Source organism: Rhinolophus ferrumequinum (assembly GCF_004115265.2).
Source record: "Rhinolophus ferrumequinum isolate MPI-CBG mRhiFer1 chromosome 15 unlocalized genomic scaffold, mRhiFer1_v1.p scaffold_54_arrow_ctg1_1, whole genome shotgun sequence".
In the NCBI taxonomy this organism is placed as follows: Eukaryota; Metazoa; Chordata; class Mammalia; order Chiroptera; family Rhinolophidae; genus Rhinolophus; species Rhinolophus ferrumequinum.
Window position 1 is genome coordinate 12786195 of NW_022680357.1, and position 17010 is coordinate 12803204.

The 17010-nt window shown below is 41.5% G+C and overlaps 1 protein-coding gene across 6 annotated transcripts in view; it reads left to right on the forward strand.

Annotated features, from left to right (window-relative positions):
- The window catches only part of MRTFB (myocardin related transcription factor B), a 168302-nt gene that overhangs the window by 106945 nt on the left and 44347 nt on the right, over positions 1 to 17010 (forward strand). For all 6 annotated transcript variants that reach the window (XM_033102063.1, XM_033102062.1, XM_033102064.1 and 3 more), the window contains one exon: positions 16329 to 16394. In XM_033102063.1, the coding sequence (XP_032957954.1) occupies positions 16329 to 16394 (66 nt within the window). The remainder of the gene's footprint in view (positions 1 to 16328; positions 16395 to 17010) is intronic.

The following is a 17010-nucleotide window of genomic DNA, read 5'->3' on the forward strand; positions in this document are numbered from 1 at the left end:
TAAGTTCTTCCTGCTTTGGAGATACGAAGGTCACTTCTCTCAATACTGGTTTCATTTGAAATTTGATTTTCTAGTGTTCTTTGGGAGGAAAAGCCCCACGACAACCTCCTTCCATTTTATCTGCTTTCAGCTCCTGCCATTGGCCGCCCCCTCATCTCCACTGGCTCTTGCTCGGCTTATAGAGACCCAGAGAGGAAATGTAAGAGTTCGCCGCCTAAGTAGCAGTCTGAGCTTTCTCCAAAAGGACAGTCCTCCTGGTTTTCTCATTTAGAATATGAGCACGATAGGTTGTTACCGATTTAAAAGAGAATGATAAGAAACAGTAGTTGGACTTGCTAGATAGAGATGAACTACTTTTGGGTCTGGGCAGAAAAAACATCCTGATGGAAGCAAACGACACACAATGAGGTATAAATAGCTATGCCAGGAACCACACAATGGGGTCGCCTCTGCTGGTGCACAGGAAGCCTCTTTGTAGGTTCTTACAGAATCAATACCGGTGGACTTTTTAGGACACATTCTAGATACTCAGTGAGGGGCACTTAAAATTTTTTAAATCATCCCCTTAAAAAAAAGTTAAGCAGTATCTATGCATCATTTAAGTCAAGTTCAAGTGTTAAGCTACTATTAATACCTTAAATTTAAAACAATTTTCATGCTACTTGAAAAACTGAGCAAGTAGAGGAAAATGGAATAGGAAAATAAAGAGGTGTCGCAACAGCAGAATATGATGAAGGAGCATAGAAAGCAAGGGTTAAAAGTATAAAAACGGGACGGGGGTTATCACCAGGGACAGCCGAGCAGAGCTGAGATGCTGACATAATAGCTTGTTTCCCTAACAATGACCACGCTCTCCGTTTATTTTTACATGTGTGATACCAGAACGTCAGAGGGCAAGAGCGTGGACTTACAAATGACATACATACTCAGGGTCAGGTCCCAGGTCACCGTTTTCTCACTTTGTGACTCTGGACAAGTTTTGTACGATGAGGGGAGACCATACGCACTTCATAGTGTTTTTGTGAGCTGCCTGGCTTTATGCCAGTTTGTCATCCCTTTTCTTACTTGCTTTTTGTTTTAACCCTTTGTTACTTTTCTATTTAAGATTAAATTTTTAAAATCCTATCGATGTTGACAAAACTGGAAAGTATTTTATATTTTAGTGTTATGTAGATTCATGGGTATAAAGAGGTAAGGGGAGAGAAATTTGTATTTTAAAACATTCCACAGAAGTGACTGCATGATACAATTCATCCGTCTCCCCACAGTTGTGTAGAACTGGGTTTTGCTTTCTATCTCAACAGACTGTATTTCTACTCATATTCTGCCCCAGCCAGCGCTGAGGGCAAAAAACATACGGATATTGGGGGTGATCAGGTACCTCAAAGTTAGTGACAGGGAAAAAAGATTTGACCCGGGTTTAATGAGAACAGAAAACATAGGAGGAATTTTGCAGAAAGCTGCTTTTTTTATCTGGAGGAGTAGGAACGTAACTTGGTTCCTAGGTGAGAGTGAGCTCCTGGAATTCAGTGTCCCATCACTGCTTGCAGGTGAGCACCAGCACTCAGCTTATCAGACGCGTGGAATCAAACAAGGGACAAGCCACTGCAGAGCTTCGTGTGCCGTTCAGCCTCGGCTCAGACGTCAGCTCTAGTGATCCACGCAAGTTGACTGATGTGGCTGCCGCTGTTGAAACACTGAACACCCTAGGGTCTAATGAAATGCTCTGCTGTTCTGTCAGGAAGGATGAATATATATGATGTTAGTAATGCCTAATGGTTTATGCCTCATGGTTAGGGGACACCGAAAGTATGACAGTTCGCGTCACCCGTGGTTGATTTTCCACTCAGTTTTGGCAACATTGGTTTTTGGTTTTGTTTGTTGGAAAGAGCAACCGCTAAGATTTTTTTTAATATCTGGAAATTTCATAAGTTTCCAGCTAATGAAGGAAGGATAATTTGGGTCCGTTCAGTTCTCAGGTCGGTCTCCCTGCTGCTTCTCACAAGTGGCTCCTTTAAGGACTTGAGGTCACACTGCCCCACAGGCAGTCGCTCTCGTCTGGCTTATGTTGGGGTAGATTGGAATTCCCACTGTTGATGACAGTGCCAGTCGGCTGCAATTATTACTGGGGGGAAACGTCCTCATACTAGGTTCCGAGAGATTGTGTGACACCTTCACAAGAAAGTTCAGTGCTACCTATTGAAACTGCTCAAGTGTGTGCCATCTGTGAGTGGTTGTCATCACACGCCAGGGGATGCGGCCTGTTTGGATAACAAAGCGTCTCACCTCACAGCTTTGTTAGTGCTCATGTATGTAAACTGTGATAAATACCAACCCATGTGTGTCGTCGGAGAATTTAAGTATTTTTTGCTTTAAGTGACACTAGCAGTAAATGTCATGAATTCTGATCAATTTCAAAATAGGGAATTTTCCTTAGACTAGTTTCTTTTGTCAAAGCAGCGATAGGGAATCTCAATTTTTGACTTAGCCGTAAAAGGGTTAGAACATTTTCTAATGTTCAACATGCTGAGATTTACATTTAATTTCTGATTCTACCACTAAAGAAGGATATTACAAATCACTGACTCGACAATTTAAGAATTACTAATTATGAATTTTGAGGGGAAAGCAAATAAATTGAAGTGGTTTCATTCAGATAAATGGCTTAATATGAGTCATTATTGAGACAAGGAGTCGTCCTACCGGTGCTACCAGCTAGTTATACCCCATATTAAAGACAAAGTGGGTTTAAAGAGGAAGAGTTGATGTCCAGTATGCAGAGCTCTCCTGTGGTCAAAATGAAAAGCCACAGAAAGAAAACCGGGTTGCATGTTAATTACCTGGGCTAAACTCACTGCTCTAACAAACAACCCCAGACTCAGTGTTTTAACCAACCAAAGTGCTTTTCTTGCTCAAAACATATCCAAGGTGGATTGGACAGCTGTCTGAGTCAGCTGTCCTCAAAAAGTGACTCGGGGATCTGGGCTCCTTTCATTGTGTGTCTCGGGCACAGGAGGAGGGGGAAGGAGTTACAGATTTGGGGGACCACCTTCCCAGTCTTTCCCAGGCTGGTCAGTAACCGTTGAGAGAAAGCATGTGGAAGTTTGTGGCAGATTGTGTAGTAGACAGCGGAGTAGATTAACGTGGTGCTGGGACGTGGCTATGTAGGTCTGTTTATGAAAAAATGCACGTTTGTCTGAGATATTTTGAGGAATCCAACCTGGGGAAATAGATTAAATAAATACCTTTATCAAAACACCAGAACGTTTTTAAGTGATGGAAACCATGTCACTCATACTCTACCTGTGCTCCCTTTTAGCCACATATGGCTGTTTAAAATAATTAAAGCGAAATAAATTTTTTGAAACTTCAGCTCCTTGGTCCCATGAGCCACGTGTCAGCTACTCAGTAGCCGTATGTGGTTAGTGGCGGCTGCGCTGCACAGTGCGGATTGTACAGCGTTGTCATCACTGCGTGAGGTGCTGCTGGACAGAGCAGCTGCTCACATCCCTCCTCCAAGCCTTTGCTCAGTGTTGCTCTCGCCCCGCTGTGCAGGCTCAAAGGCCCGTAACCCTCTCCCCTTTCCATTTCCTAAAGAAAGTCACTTGATCCTGTCAGCTAAAAATAAGTTTTTCTCTCCCCCATATTCCTGATAATTGATCTGCATCTCTTTATGGCTTTTCAGCTTTTGCCATGTGATAGATGTCAGTACTGGCTTCATTATTAGACCATGATATTTCCTGGAGATGGAATCGCTCTTTGGATCATTTTGCTAGCTCACCCCAGCGTCCTGCATCTCATAGACTCATTATTATTATGCCACAAGTATTTAAAGAGTACTGTACCCCTCCCTGCCTTCTGAAAGAGAATGTAATTTGAACTATGACCTTCAAATATAATTTATAATTCAATTATAAATGAATAGCGAGCCCCAAATGTAATGCATTGGGGCTGGAGGCCGTGTTGGGGTGTAGGGGGTTGTCTGCCTATTGGCCAGAAGGACCCCTAGGTCATTACTACCGTGTTTCCCCGAAAATAAGACCTAGCCGGACTGTCAGCTCTAATGCATCTTTTGAAGCAAAAATTAATATAAAACCCGGTCTTATTTTATTATAATATAAGACCGGGTCTTATATAATAAAATATAATATATAATATAATATAATATAAAATATAATACTGGGTCTTATATTAATTTTTGCTCCAAAAGACGCATTAGAGCTGATGGTCTGGCTAGATCTCATTTTCGGGGAAACACAGTAGGTTACTAGAATTAGTATTTATTATTTGATTTGTGTCATCTTCCACTTCCAGCTGCTTTCCTTTTTCTGATTTGCAGCTTCTACTTTAAGCAAAAAATTAATGAAATGTGGTAATGGAATTCTGATTCTATTGTTTCACCTGAAATGTATGGAGCCATAGTGGGAGAAGCTAATGGACAGTTGAAATAAAGAACACTACAACACCTCTTTTATAAGTAAAGCACATGAATTTGGCAATGCCTGTTTTAATTTCTCTGGGAATTTTTCTTTTTTCATTTTCTGCCACTGTTCTACGTGATTGGAAGTGGTGTACAAGTGAGGTATCACTAAATTAATGTTTTTAAAAAATAAATCTGAAAAGTAAGATATGGTCCTTATAATACATTTAAATGATTCAATTTTTTTTAAATGGGCGCATGCTACTTCTGAGATGAAATGAAATAGTTTAATTTTTAATTAGAAATCGTTTCATAGGGCAGAAATTTGCGTGCTGCTACACAGCATGATGTCAGAGGTTGTAACCCTCTAAGCCACGACATCCATGGAGCTCCTAGCGTAAAAAGCGAGAAATGAAACGATGGCGTAGGACTTAGAATACTCACACGCATAAAAGGGATACAGAAGAAACCGGGTGTGCTTCGGTCGGAACGATGAGGGTCACAGAGTGCAGGGGCCAGGCCTCCGTCCTGTGCGGCGACCCGGCCAGCCCTCTGCGTCCCTGGCGTCTGCGGTGGGGCCCGTATCCTTCCCCTGAAACACGTCCATCCCTCCGGGTTTCCTGTCTCGTTAAGGGCACCTCTGCCCAGCCGTTGGCTCACACTAGGGCCCCGAGCGGGAGCCACCTTAACACCTTCCTTCACCTCCTCCTCAAAACCTGTCATCAAATCCCGCTACCAAATCGGTCACTTCTGCCTCAAAACGATTTCATTGTCCACAACTTACCCACAGCACTGCTGCACCAGAGCCACTACCAGGTCCCCTTCCTCAAATCCAATCTCTACTCAAGTAGGGATGAAGCCGCCCAGCTGCTCCTGCCCCCCACCTCCACCTCACCCCCACCCTCGACGCGGACCCCTTTTCTGAGTGAGGCTCTGCCTCTGTCGTACTTTTCTACAACGTACATTTTCCCATTTTAGAGGGATTAGGAAAGAGCTTTCACCCATAAACACTTCTAGCTATAGCTGCGCAGTGAAATCCTAACACAGTGGTAGAGTTGCCCCCCAAATAAGAAGTATAAACGTTATCTTCTGTTGGAATACGTAGGGTAAGAAATCTAGAAGTTTGAGTGTAGAAAAAGCACAGTCCTACAGATTAAAAACTAATTGTCCGAAAAAAACAAATCAAGGATTGTTTCAACCTCTCCTCTGCACTGTAGCTGGCGATCGAGCAATTAAGTGGATGATTTTGCTTTTAAAGTGCCTGTTGTATGTATTATACTTCCATTTTACCCCACTGTGTACTTTATTTTCACCAATTTTTAACCAAATGAGACTTTTAAAAATGCATGTACGTGTAATAGCTTTCTGTATGTCTGCCACAGGCTAATATTATCCCTGCGTCCGTACCAGGCCCATGGGTTAACCTCACGGTGTCATACCACGAGAGCATACTTTAAATTCATTCCAACTTTTGACAAAAAGGAGAAGGGAATTTGTGCGAAGGTATGATCAGTTTAAAGAAACATGCCCCATTTTTAGCAGTCTGTTTCCATGGTGACAGAAGCAGCAGCCAACCACAGAGTTATCAAAGTGCCTGTAAATTTCCAAGGCACAGTATTGAAAACATTGTCTTCCTGACCTCATGCTGCAGATTAATGCAGGAAAGCTGCAGTGTGTTAGCCTGGACTGCTGGCATCTTAGCTTTGACTTCATTTTTGCTCTTTTAATCCAAGTAGAGGGTAAATGCTGCATTCCAGACGGTGACCCCCTTACCAGTAAGGGACTGTCGGCCATTTAGAATTCCACCGTTTGTACCACCTGCGTCTTCCCCCACGCCCCCCACCCCAATGGATTTCATAAGGATGCAGGAGATTTTCTGACATTGGAACGAAAAGCAGTATTTTCTACGTAGTCTAACGCCTAACTTTCTCAAACACTAACTTGCGCAGTTTTTGGTTTTTTGTTTTTGTTTTTAGTTGACGTTGTCTCTCCCTTTTTTTCAGTGGAAAATAACCATTATATAAAAATTCCTGATCAAAATGCTGTTTGCTCATCCTGCTGTTGGGGGTTTCGACTTACGTGCACACCGTGTAACTAACTCCGTGTTGCTTCACACAGGAAATGGTGATGGACGTTTGCTTTAATCCATGCAAATAGCGTGGCTCTCACAGGACCAAGCATCATTTTATTTTTGGCCTCTTTGCATTCCATTTTTTAAAAATTACTTGAAGAACCTTAGTTTGTAATTGGCAAACTAGACCCCTGAAAGTATAACCAAAGGTCTGTAATCTTTGGTTGCTACTTTTTGTCATCTGTGAGAGTACTTAAGTATTCTTTCTTTAATGCAGCATGAATTTCACATTAATTGTGAGTGGAAATGAAAAGGGACTAGTATCTACCAGTTTTCCATGGTGCTCTTCACCCCTTTACCCTTAGTCTTCTTTTACCCTTTTTTAGCCTTCTTTTACCCTTCAAAACATCATAATTAGATTTTGTCTTCTGTTGTACCACCAATATCAATTAAAAAATACACTGAGCCCCAAATTCCTACACCAAAGCAAAACAGTGTTGGTTCTGCCCCGTGATAATCACTTGCCCATAGAAAATCCTTTTGGTGAGTTGTATTTAAATCTAGCCTCGTATTCTTTCCTTAGAAAATAGTAACTCAGTTATATATTAATATTTTATATAAATATGCAAAATTAAATAAAATGTGTTTATTAAGATTTCTAGTGAGCATTGTAGAGGGTGCTAGAATATAAGTATGAGGTCTAGAAGGGGCAAGAGAGGCCAACACACACACACACACACACACACACACACACACACACACCAAAACCTAGAATTCAGTTTGATCAGGAATATATAATGTAGTGTTATTGTACTTGCCAAATCATTAAAAGATGAAATCACCATTAGTGGTCAATATAATTATGGGGGGTGGTGGGAAAAATAGGAAATTTAATTGCTGCATAATTAGTTTCTTAAAATCCGTTGTTCTAACTGTTCTTTTTCTTTGAGATAAAATTCACGGAACATAAAATCAACCATTTTAAGATGAATGATCCAGAGGCATCTAGTAATCTTCACAGTGTTGTACACACACACCTCTTGCTCCCAAACATTTCCATCTCCCAAGAAGAAAACCCTGTAGCCATTAAGCAGTTACTCCCATGCCCTGTTGCCCCCAGTTCCTGGCAGCCACCAATCAGGCTCTGTCTCGGGGGGTATACCAGTTCTGGATGTTTCACACGTGTGCAGTCATGTAATATGTGGCCTTTTGTGCCTGGCCTTTTTCACCCCACAGACCGTTTTTCAGGTTCGTGCATGTGGTAGCGTGTACCAGTGTTTCGTATGTGTTTCTGGCTGAGTAACATTCCGTAGGATGGACAGACCACTGTGGCCATACGTCTATCCACCTGTCCCCACCATCTGGCTGTTGTGAATAATACTGCTGTGAACGTGTGTGTACGTGCATGTGTGTGTGAGTCCCTGTTTTCCATTTTTTCAGTTCACCTAGAGGTGGAATCGCTAGGCTGCAACTAACTGTTCGTAGCTAAAATTTCATATAATGAGCTTTAGAAAGAGCTGCCAATGTTCTTATTTTATATGTTGCGGTCTTTTTCTCTCATAAAAATGATGCAGTTCGGAGCCAATGAGTGACTTGCCAGTTTCCTGACTAACTTCTCTCCTCCAAGCTTCGCCATTATTAGTTGAAGCATCTCGGTAATAAATGACCACATTTGTCTTCTCAGCTTTTTCTTCAGAGTCTGCAATTTATTTCATACCTGTTTCACTGGCCTCAAAACTAACTTTTCCTTCGTTCCTCTCACTTTCAAGAGATGACCTTTCTTCTTCCTCCTCTGAGAAATTAAAAGCCATCCTCTGGGAACTCCCTGGGTTCCCAGACCAAGGCTGTAAACCGATTTGCAGCTGCGTCCAGTCCTCTCTGCCTTCCTGTTCTGATGGAGGAAGGGTCTCTTCGCAAAGCCAGTCCTGTGTGCTCCCAACTCCCTCCCCTTCCAGGGACCTGCTGCCTCTTGTCTCTTGTTCATTCTCATTCATATTCATTCATTCCCACTCTCTCCCTCCCCTCCGCTCTCTCGCTCTTCATCTTACAAGCTTGCTCAGCTATGTTCCAGCCTGAAGTGCCACACCAACCTTTTCACCCTCCTTGGTACCTTTCATGGGCGGCATCTTGAAAATATCGCTTCCATTCATGTCATTCACACTTGTGCTCCTCCTTTCTTCCTTAACCTGCTCCAGTGTGACTTCCACCCATCACTCCAAAAAGGAGCTCCTCCGTGCATGAAAACAGCAGCATTTGGACCAGTTGGTCATGGCGCCTTTCTGGAAACACTTTGCACACCCCTCCAGGCTCCTCCTCCTGGGCAGCTTCCTCGGACGTCTTTGTTGTGTCTTCATCTCCTAACTGACCTACAAATGTGCTTTGAGTTGTTGGGGTTCCTAGGAGCGCAGGCATGGGCTGCTTCTTGCCTCGCCTTTCTACATTCTCTACCTTGGCAAACTCCTGTGGCTTCAAATACTCCATAAGTGACAATTTCCAAATTCCAAGCTCCTGCCAAGAGCTGCCTTCTGGAATCTGGACCCATAGAGCCGCTGTCACTTTCAGAGCTCCACTTCCGATTCCAGCGTGTCCAAGACTGAACTCCCTGATGGCCGCCCGTGCTCTTTAGCTCAGTAAATGGTCTACCAGGTGCTTTAGCCAGAAACCCAGCGGTCATCTTTGTTTTGTCTTTCTCCTTCAAACACAACATCAATCCCTTACCGCACACTGTTGCTTTTATTGTAAATAGATCTCAGATTTGGCCATTACACCCTCTCAGCTGTGTTGGAGTTGAAATAAAAAATGGGAAGTCTTGTGCTTAAAGTTTCTACTCTAGAACGTCCGAAAAATTCTACCAAATTTGTAAATAAGTGTGTGGTTTACAAGAGAAAGCTTAACTTGAGCTTCTGACGACCAGTCAAACCCCCAGCCCCACGTAACCCTCACTGATTCTTTTGATGTCTTTTGGTCCTTTACTGCTTATTAAGTGTACCAAATTTTACTGTTATTTCGGGATGATATTACCAGTAATTTTAGGTAAGAGGAAGTGAATTTAAAGTTACTTTAAAATGTGATGATTTACATTGTGGGGAAGGGAATGACCAAAAAGGTATACCCTTAACCTTGTAAGTGGGAATACAAATTGGTAGAACCATTTGGATTACAAAGTGCCCCTATTAAAATTTTAAATGTGTGTTCCATTATTAGAAATGTAATAGGCGTGTGTGTGTGTGTGTGTGTGTGTGTGTGTGTGTGTATAAAATCAAAGCATGCCAACAAATGAATCAGGATAAGCATTGCAGCATTGTTTATAATGGCAAAATATCTAGAAACTTAAGTGTATATAATTGACACATCCGTATGTCAGATACAGCCATTGATACAATCAGTGAGAAGAATGAGCTAGATTTCATGTTTTCCAAACCACATGACCAAAGTGCATGACTAGTATGATGTAACCCCATGTATTTCCTTTGCATGTTTTATATTTAATATTGCCAAATATTTACAAAGGATTTTCTGGAGCCATAGGAATTTAACAGTGGTTACTCCTGTGGAGAAGAACTGAAGGTCCAGGGTGGCATGCACTTTCACTTTTTAATGCCTTTTTCATGTGCATGTGTCACCTTTATTTTAACAAATAAATAGAAAAATTTCTTATAAAATACAGATTTTTAAATAGAGGTATTCGTGGTACATATAGTGGCGTATTTCTGAGCCCCAGGCTCAGTAGGAAATCCGTCAGGATGTGACTTTTTACCCCTTGACTGCAAAGTAAACCATTCACAGCAAAGAACTCGAAATACGTGAATCTTTGTGGAATTACGTTTTTTAAAAATCCTGCTGATGATGGGGGAAGCAGGGGTGTATGGGAAATCTCTGTACCTCCCTTTCAGTTCTGTTGTAAACCTAAAACTGCTCTGAAAAATTACGTCTTTTAAAAAATCTTGATGGCTTTATATCTGGGAAAAAGTGGTTATCTTGTGCAGGTATCTAAAGTAATAGCAGTAATATTAACAATAACAACATTTCCACATTTATTTTTAAGGTAAAGGAAGAGTAGTTCATCAGTCTTTTGCCCTTTCAATATAAATTTTTTAAGATGTCTTTTGCCCCTACCTGAAGAAATAAATGCAGTTGTGAACTTGACTGCTGAACTGCTGCTGATAAAACGCTGGGACCCAACTGAAGGGGCCGTCACGATTAACTGCCCTGAGGCGGTACTTAGGCCTGGATAAGCCTCCTGCGCTAAGTTCAAAAGAGGGTGAGGATGTTGGCTTTTCTGAATTGTCTTGTTTTATAAGATCAAGCCCCTAATTTAATGCTATTTAAACAATGCCAAAGTCCAACCACTTTATTCTCTTAACTACTCAAACATCTGTTTGAAAATATTTTAAAAACCCGAAACTAGGGTCTGGGTTCTTTTTGTTTTTTCCCTCGTATTGACTTGAGAATCTATACGTAGTCAATTCCAATTCTTTAGCTTCCCATCTTTGCTTTTACCTCTGGTTTTCCCAACTGTCACTTGACTGCTCCGGTATTTTTGTTTTTTCACCCCTCGTGATTCTGCATTGTCATTAATTCTGTCCAGTGTCACATAATTAAATAATATACATGGGTCCTCTCTCTAGCTTTCAGACAGCTGCTCACCTCCCCTCCCCTTCTCAACCCACCCCCCTTCATACCCCAAAACTAGCTATTTATATAAAGAATTTCCAAGACAATGGCTGTCTGCCATACTGCTTCCCAGAAAATGTCATTTCTGCCTTGTTTTTATAATATACAGTCCTCAGATGTCCCCTTACAAACCCCCTGGGCCAAAACTCTGCTTCGTTTTGGTATATTCAATTCATGCTAAACTGCTATATGTTATTAAAATGCTACATAATGTGGTTCTTTTTTCTTTCTTGTGAAAAGGCCCTTTGATAACGTCATATTAAGGAAACATTTCAAACATTCTACTTATAGAAGCAAAAGAGAATAGACATATCATCTTGGTTCCCAAAGCAGCTGGAAATTTTGAAGTGAGGCATAAGTATTATGTGAAAGACAGTATTGTATTTTAAGGGTTTTCATATTGGAAACGAATCCTAAAATTCTGTTCTAAAAGCACTTTAAACCATTTAAGAAGCAGGGTAAGGAACTAAAAGAAGATACTTTAAATAGCTGAACTATTTGTGATGCAGAATAAGAATGACATTTCATCTTTACCGTTAGATAAGCTACGTTTCATTTTTTGGAATGGTGGTTAAAATTGAATTTTTACTTTTCTTGGATAAAAAAAGAGCAAGTTCAAAACAGTTCTGTTGACACAATATAGTTTTTATCTGCTATAACACTAAGTAGAATTTTCAAAAGTACATGTATTTTTCTCTTTGTTGAAATATAATAGGAAACCATAACATTAGTCCTAAGAGATAATAATACGACACATCACCTTGGAAAAATTCGACAATTAAATTTGTTTTCTCTAAACGCAGAGAATGTAGAATAGTCTGTATCCATATTCTGACACATCTACTCTAATTTCAAAGATGATCGTCTGCACACAGAGAAATTGGCCTCCTTTCCTTATGGCCAGGCCTGATAGGGACCTCATGGGGATGGGGAACATATTATGACTTTCATAATAGGCGAAAAGATTTTTTAGTAACAAATAAAGGCCTTGGACTGAGGCTAATTAAGAAAGATGTGAAACACACCGGAAGCAGGTGCCCCGAGAACCTCACGTCCTGGCGATGGTCAGGTCCTTTGCATCCTCTCGTGAGCTTGGCCATCGGGAAACACAGCCGTTCCTGCATCTCACCGTGTCCTGTTTCTGCACCGAGGATACAATGCCAGCTGTATGCTAGCTGCGTGCACTTTTTTGTATTTGCCCTCCAGCCTTTTGGGGAAGATTAAACAGGTTTAAAGCCAACCATTTTAAACTTGAGGATTTCTTAGGACCATATGTTAGATTCTTTTCGTTTATTTTTCAAAGATAAAGACATTCTCTGAAAACTTTCAAAGGTGAGCAATTGTGACATGAATTCTATTTCAAGTCTTATGATGACTGTGTCCTCTGTTTTCTGAAAGGATGTAGCCGCTCGCTCACTGGGTGTTTTGAACTTTTTTCTCCCTGACAATTCTGTAGACTTACCTGTTTTCTTCTCTTGCTTGTAGTTAGTTAGTGGCAGGATGGCCATGGGGGATACTGAGTTTTAGTGAGTTCACTAGTAGGACGGAAGCTATGATGTCAGCCCTGTAATACAGTTCATCAGCTCAGCCAGGCTCCGGGGGAGACTGTTCTCAGGTTCAGTTTTCGGACACGAGGTGATGGCCGGGAAGACTGGCTTCCTAGGCAGCTGTACCACCACCACCCATGCCAGTGAAGGAGAGCAGAGCTGGGCCAGCACCTGGGCTTCAGCTTGGACTACAGAAACGCGGTCCCATCCACACTGCAGTGCCAGGTTGTCCACAGATCAGCCAGCGTGCCGGTGTCCTCAGTGGTCTTAAGAACTATATCTGTGGGACAGGCCTGGTAGCATTTGGTGATCTGGGCCTTCCCTCCTTCCATGCAGACATGCGTGTGGGGGATGCAAAGGGAGGAAGTTGATCTCCAGGCTTAATTCAGAAAGGTCCCACAAAAACCTGGTAAAGCACCTTGATCCCACAACCGGTCATTAAGGGAGTCGGGTTTGCAGGATCTCTTACCCCTTCACAGTACTGGATAAGCACTGCCATGTGCTGCCCGAGTCTAGTTTTCCAGCGTTGCAGGGCAGTTCAGCTGTCCACATCATTCAAGCCTTGTTCCCGGCCTTGGACCTTCTGTGAGATTCAGATGTCCGTTGTCATTTATTATACATTAACTTTTTTACAAATTTGTTGAGTGGGAAGTACTAAAAGGAAGTTCGATATTTTCCAGAATTAGGAGTCTGTACCTATTTGATCAGTTCTTTTGATAACTATTACTTGTTCTCAGAAGAGCCTCTATCAAGTTGTGAGTGACTGGTTATATTTCATAAGAACAAATCCTCTAATTGTGTTTCAACATGAACCCAAAGTGGCAGTGCACCCGTCTCTTGATGGGGCCCGGTGCCTCATTTCAATATAAAGTGCCCAGGACTGCCCAGCTACTGGTGCAGATGAAGCTAAATCAAGCAGGGTCATCAACCGCCTGCACAACACGACTGCTTACGTGCCTCCTCTTGGTACAACGTGTTCTTCCTAATGTCTTCAGAAATGAGCCTGCCTGGGGGAGACTGCCTGCTGCGCTGCTCTGAGTAACCCTTTTGTGTGGTGTCGCTTCTTGGGAAGGGGATGTAGGCAGTGATGAGAGCTGATTGGGGAGACTGCTCTCCTACCTTCGAGCATTTTGACCAAAGTAGGACCCACTGTTTGTTTTGCCATCAAACAGACCGGATGGCAAACACAAATGGTTTGCGTTTGGCTGTTTTTTGTTTTGTTTTAACAATTGGTGGTAGGTGACATGCGTTCATTTTGTGTGTTACCCTCATGGTAGCAGATATCTTTGCACGTCAGCACGAAAGTGTGATTTCTAATCAAAGACAGTAGAGCTGACAGGGCTGCTCTCGAGGTGCGTGAGAGCGGCTGACCAGTGTAGAATCAGGAGAGGCTCCGAGACTACCTGTGGCCGTAGTGTTGGTTTGCAAATCAGATTGTTGCAGATGTGCCCATCATTCCAACATGCCCTTGCCCAAAAGCAGACGTTGTGTTTGACGCGTTTGTCTCACAAGTATAGTGCTTTGTTTGTTTGTTTGTTTGTTTTAAACCAAAGAAGGGGGCTATTGATGTTTTCATTACCCTTTCTTTTTACTCCTTTCTCTGAGGACTCCCTTGGGAGAAAAGAAAGAGACTGCTAGAGATTCTCCGACAGACACGGACCACCGTGTTCCAGAAGTGTCAGCCTTTGAACTGGGGATTGTTCTGACCATTTTCTCCTCTCAGTAATCCTTTCCTTGGGATTTGTACCTCTTGACTATGACCATCTTAATTTTAGACAAATACTGACTCTAACATTCACGGGAGACTGTTAGAGAATGCAGGCATTTGGGTACTATCCGATCTGCAGGTCACTCCTTGGTTATTTTTGTCCCTACTAAAGTACACTGGGAACATACTATCCTCAGTAAACTGTAAATTATCAGGGAAAAGATCTTTGTGTTGGAGCATAACTGATTCAAAGTATCACAAAACAGTTTAATGTGAGAAACACATAAGTATATTTTTTTGACTCATTACATTTTTCTTTTGCTTTGTGTAATAGAATCTTATGTCAATTACTTCAGTTCTAAATGGGATGTCATGAAACTTTGTGATCCGATGGCCCCCAAAAGAAGCAAAAAAACTTGTTTTCAGTTTTTAATAAAGGATGACATTCATATCTACCAATGAATAAGAAAATATGTTTAAAAGCTGTTTTACAGTCTAGCCTCTTTTCGAAGCACATCTAAGATTGTGCTGTGCTCTGGAATCAGCACGCAGGCAAGCAGAAAGCAAAGGGATGAGGCCACGGGCCCTGCATCTTCAGGCCTCGGGGGTTTATTGCAGGTAGGAGCCATCCTGTGTACTGCACTCAGGCCTGGGTAGAGACTGGTGCAAGGCGGCCCGCTGGTCCAGCCAGCACCCCCTTACTAGGAAATTCTCTGTCTTCCTTCTCTGCCATTTAAGAAATACACATAGGTAATTTTTTTTTTTAATTGGCTAAGCAGACCCTTTATAATCCTAACCTTGGTTTTCATCCAGGGTTTAAAACAAAAATAAAAATGGAAACCTAAAATTGAATGTAAGGTAAACCATGGAAAGTATTTTTCAAAGTTACTTCATATATTCCTCTTTTTTGAAATTGGCTCATTTTCCAGATAAAAATACAGAGATGCTGTGAAAAGAATCCACTTGAGATACCTGGAGGGGGGCGGGGGGGGGTCTATTTTTATTAAATTTGGCAAACTGGATTTCCACATTTTGTGATATATGCTTTGTTTTGTACGAGTCCTAATGATTTATTTACTCTTTTTATTAAAATGATCAGGTGTCCATCAATTTGGGAATTTCTTAGAACTTGTGGAACGAGACACGGTGTTTTGTTTGTGCAAAGATTATTAAACTTTAAGTTCTTAATTTAGAAGATTTCCCTGGGGTCATTTGTAATAGCTCGTAGGTCTACTTTTTATTATGCAGTTGACCTTCATTAAAGCTATTTAAAATTTGTTCCAGATGGCGTAAGACCCTCCAAAGAAGTCAGTCTTAAAACACGTTTTTTGCTATAACTCGTTTAAAAGAATAAAACTAAGGAAAGTCAAAGAATTTCACATTTCTCTTCCTACAAATAAGACAATGGATGAGCCAATTGTTTTTGTTTGTTTGCCAATTGTGTTTGTATTTTGGGTGCCAAAAAAAAAAGTATGCACACTTTAAGAAAGCAAAACACTGTATTAAAATTACGTTGATGGTAACCAGTTGGAGCACCTCTTGTATTTGCAGAAGTCAAACGTGACTTGTATTCATCTTTTGTTATTGGTATATATTGAGTATTACAATTTTAATTCAGTTTTTTTCCTTTTGTAAAATGTGTATACATTGTTTTGGCATCCTCTGTACTTAGCTTTATTCATCAAATTAAGATTATTAACTAAGAAAATGAAAATATTCCGAGAGAATTTCCAGGTTCACCAAACAGGCAGAAAGCATGAACTGAAGTTCTTTTTACAGGTGGATGGTGCCAGGTAGTATCCTTATTCAGTTATGAATTAGAAGGTGTGCAGTGAAGCTCAGTTATGTCTCCTCTGGAACTTCGTAAGTTGCTTCTAAACTCCAATGGTGCTTATTTCCTTTCCACAGTGCTCCAGCTGAGGCTGCAACAAAGGAGGACGCGAGAGCAACTAGTGGACCAGGGCATCATGCCACGTAAGATTTAAATGTCTTTGTCATCTCTCACGTGATGTAACAAAATGGGCATGTCCAAGAAGCACCTGTGTCCCACTCCACTTTCAGTTGTAGCCATTTAATCAGTATTTAGTTACCAAACGAGTTTGTAAGGAAGCACCGGGCTTCAGTGTCGCCAACCTAAGAAGTAACTTATTTTGCTTTAAAAATCAAGAAAGGAATTACGCTTTTATGCCTGCCAATCTTCTGAACCATTGATAGGACAATGTATTGCTTTATGATACAGAACAATTTTCCTCTGCAGTAGTTATTTCCCAATGAGACTTTGTTTTCTGGACCCCTATTAATGGAGTAGCTAACTATCTTAAAGCTAACATTGTGACAGAGTCAAAGCTTGTTTCATAATCTGCCCGATTTCGCCAGCACTGCATTCCTGAACAGGATCAATCAAGCAGGATCAAATTGTGACATGTAAGACACCACTGCCGAGCCGGCTCTGCTCCGCTTTTGGAAGCTGGTGCCAAACCTGTTTGGGCTGGGCGTCTTTGCAGCACTTCACGTACCAGCAGACCTGACAGTCATAATGCTACCGAGACTGATGGGTTAGGGTTGGGAAGTGACGGAGCAAGTAAGCCTA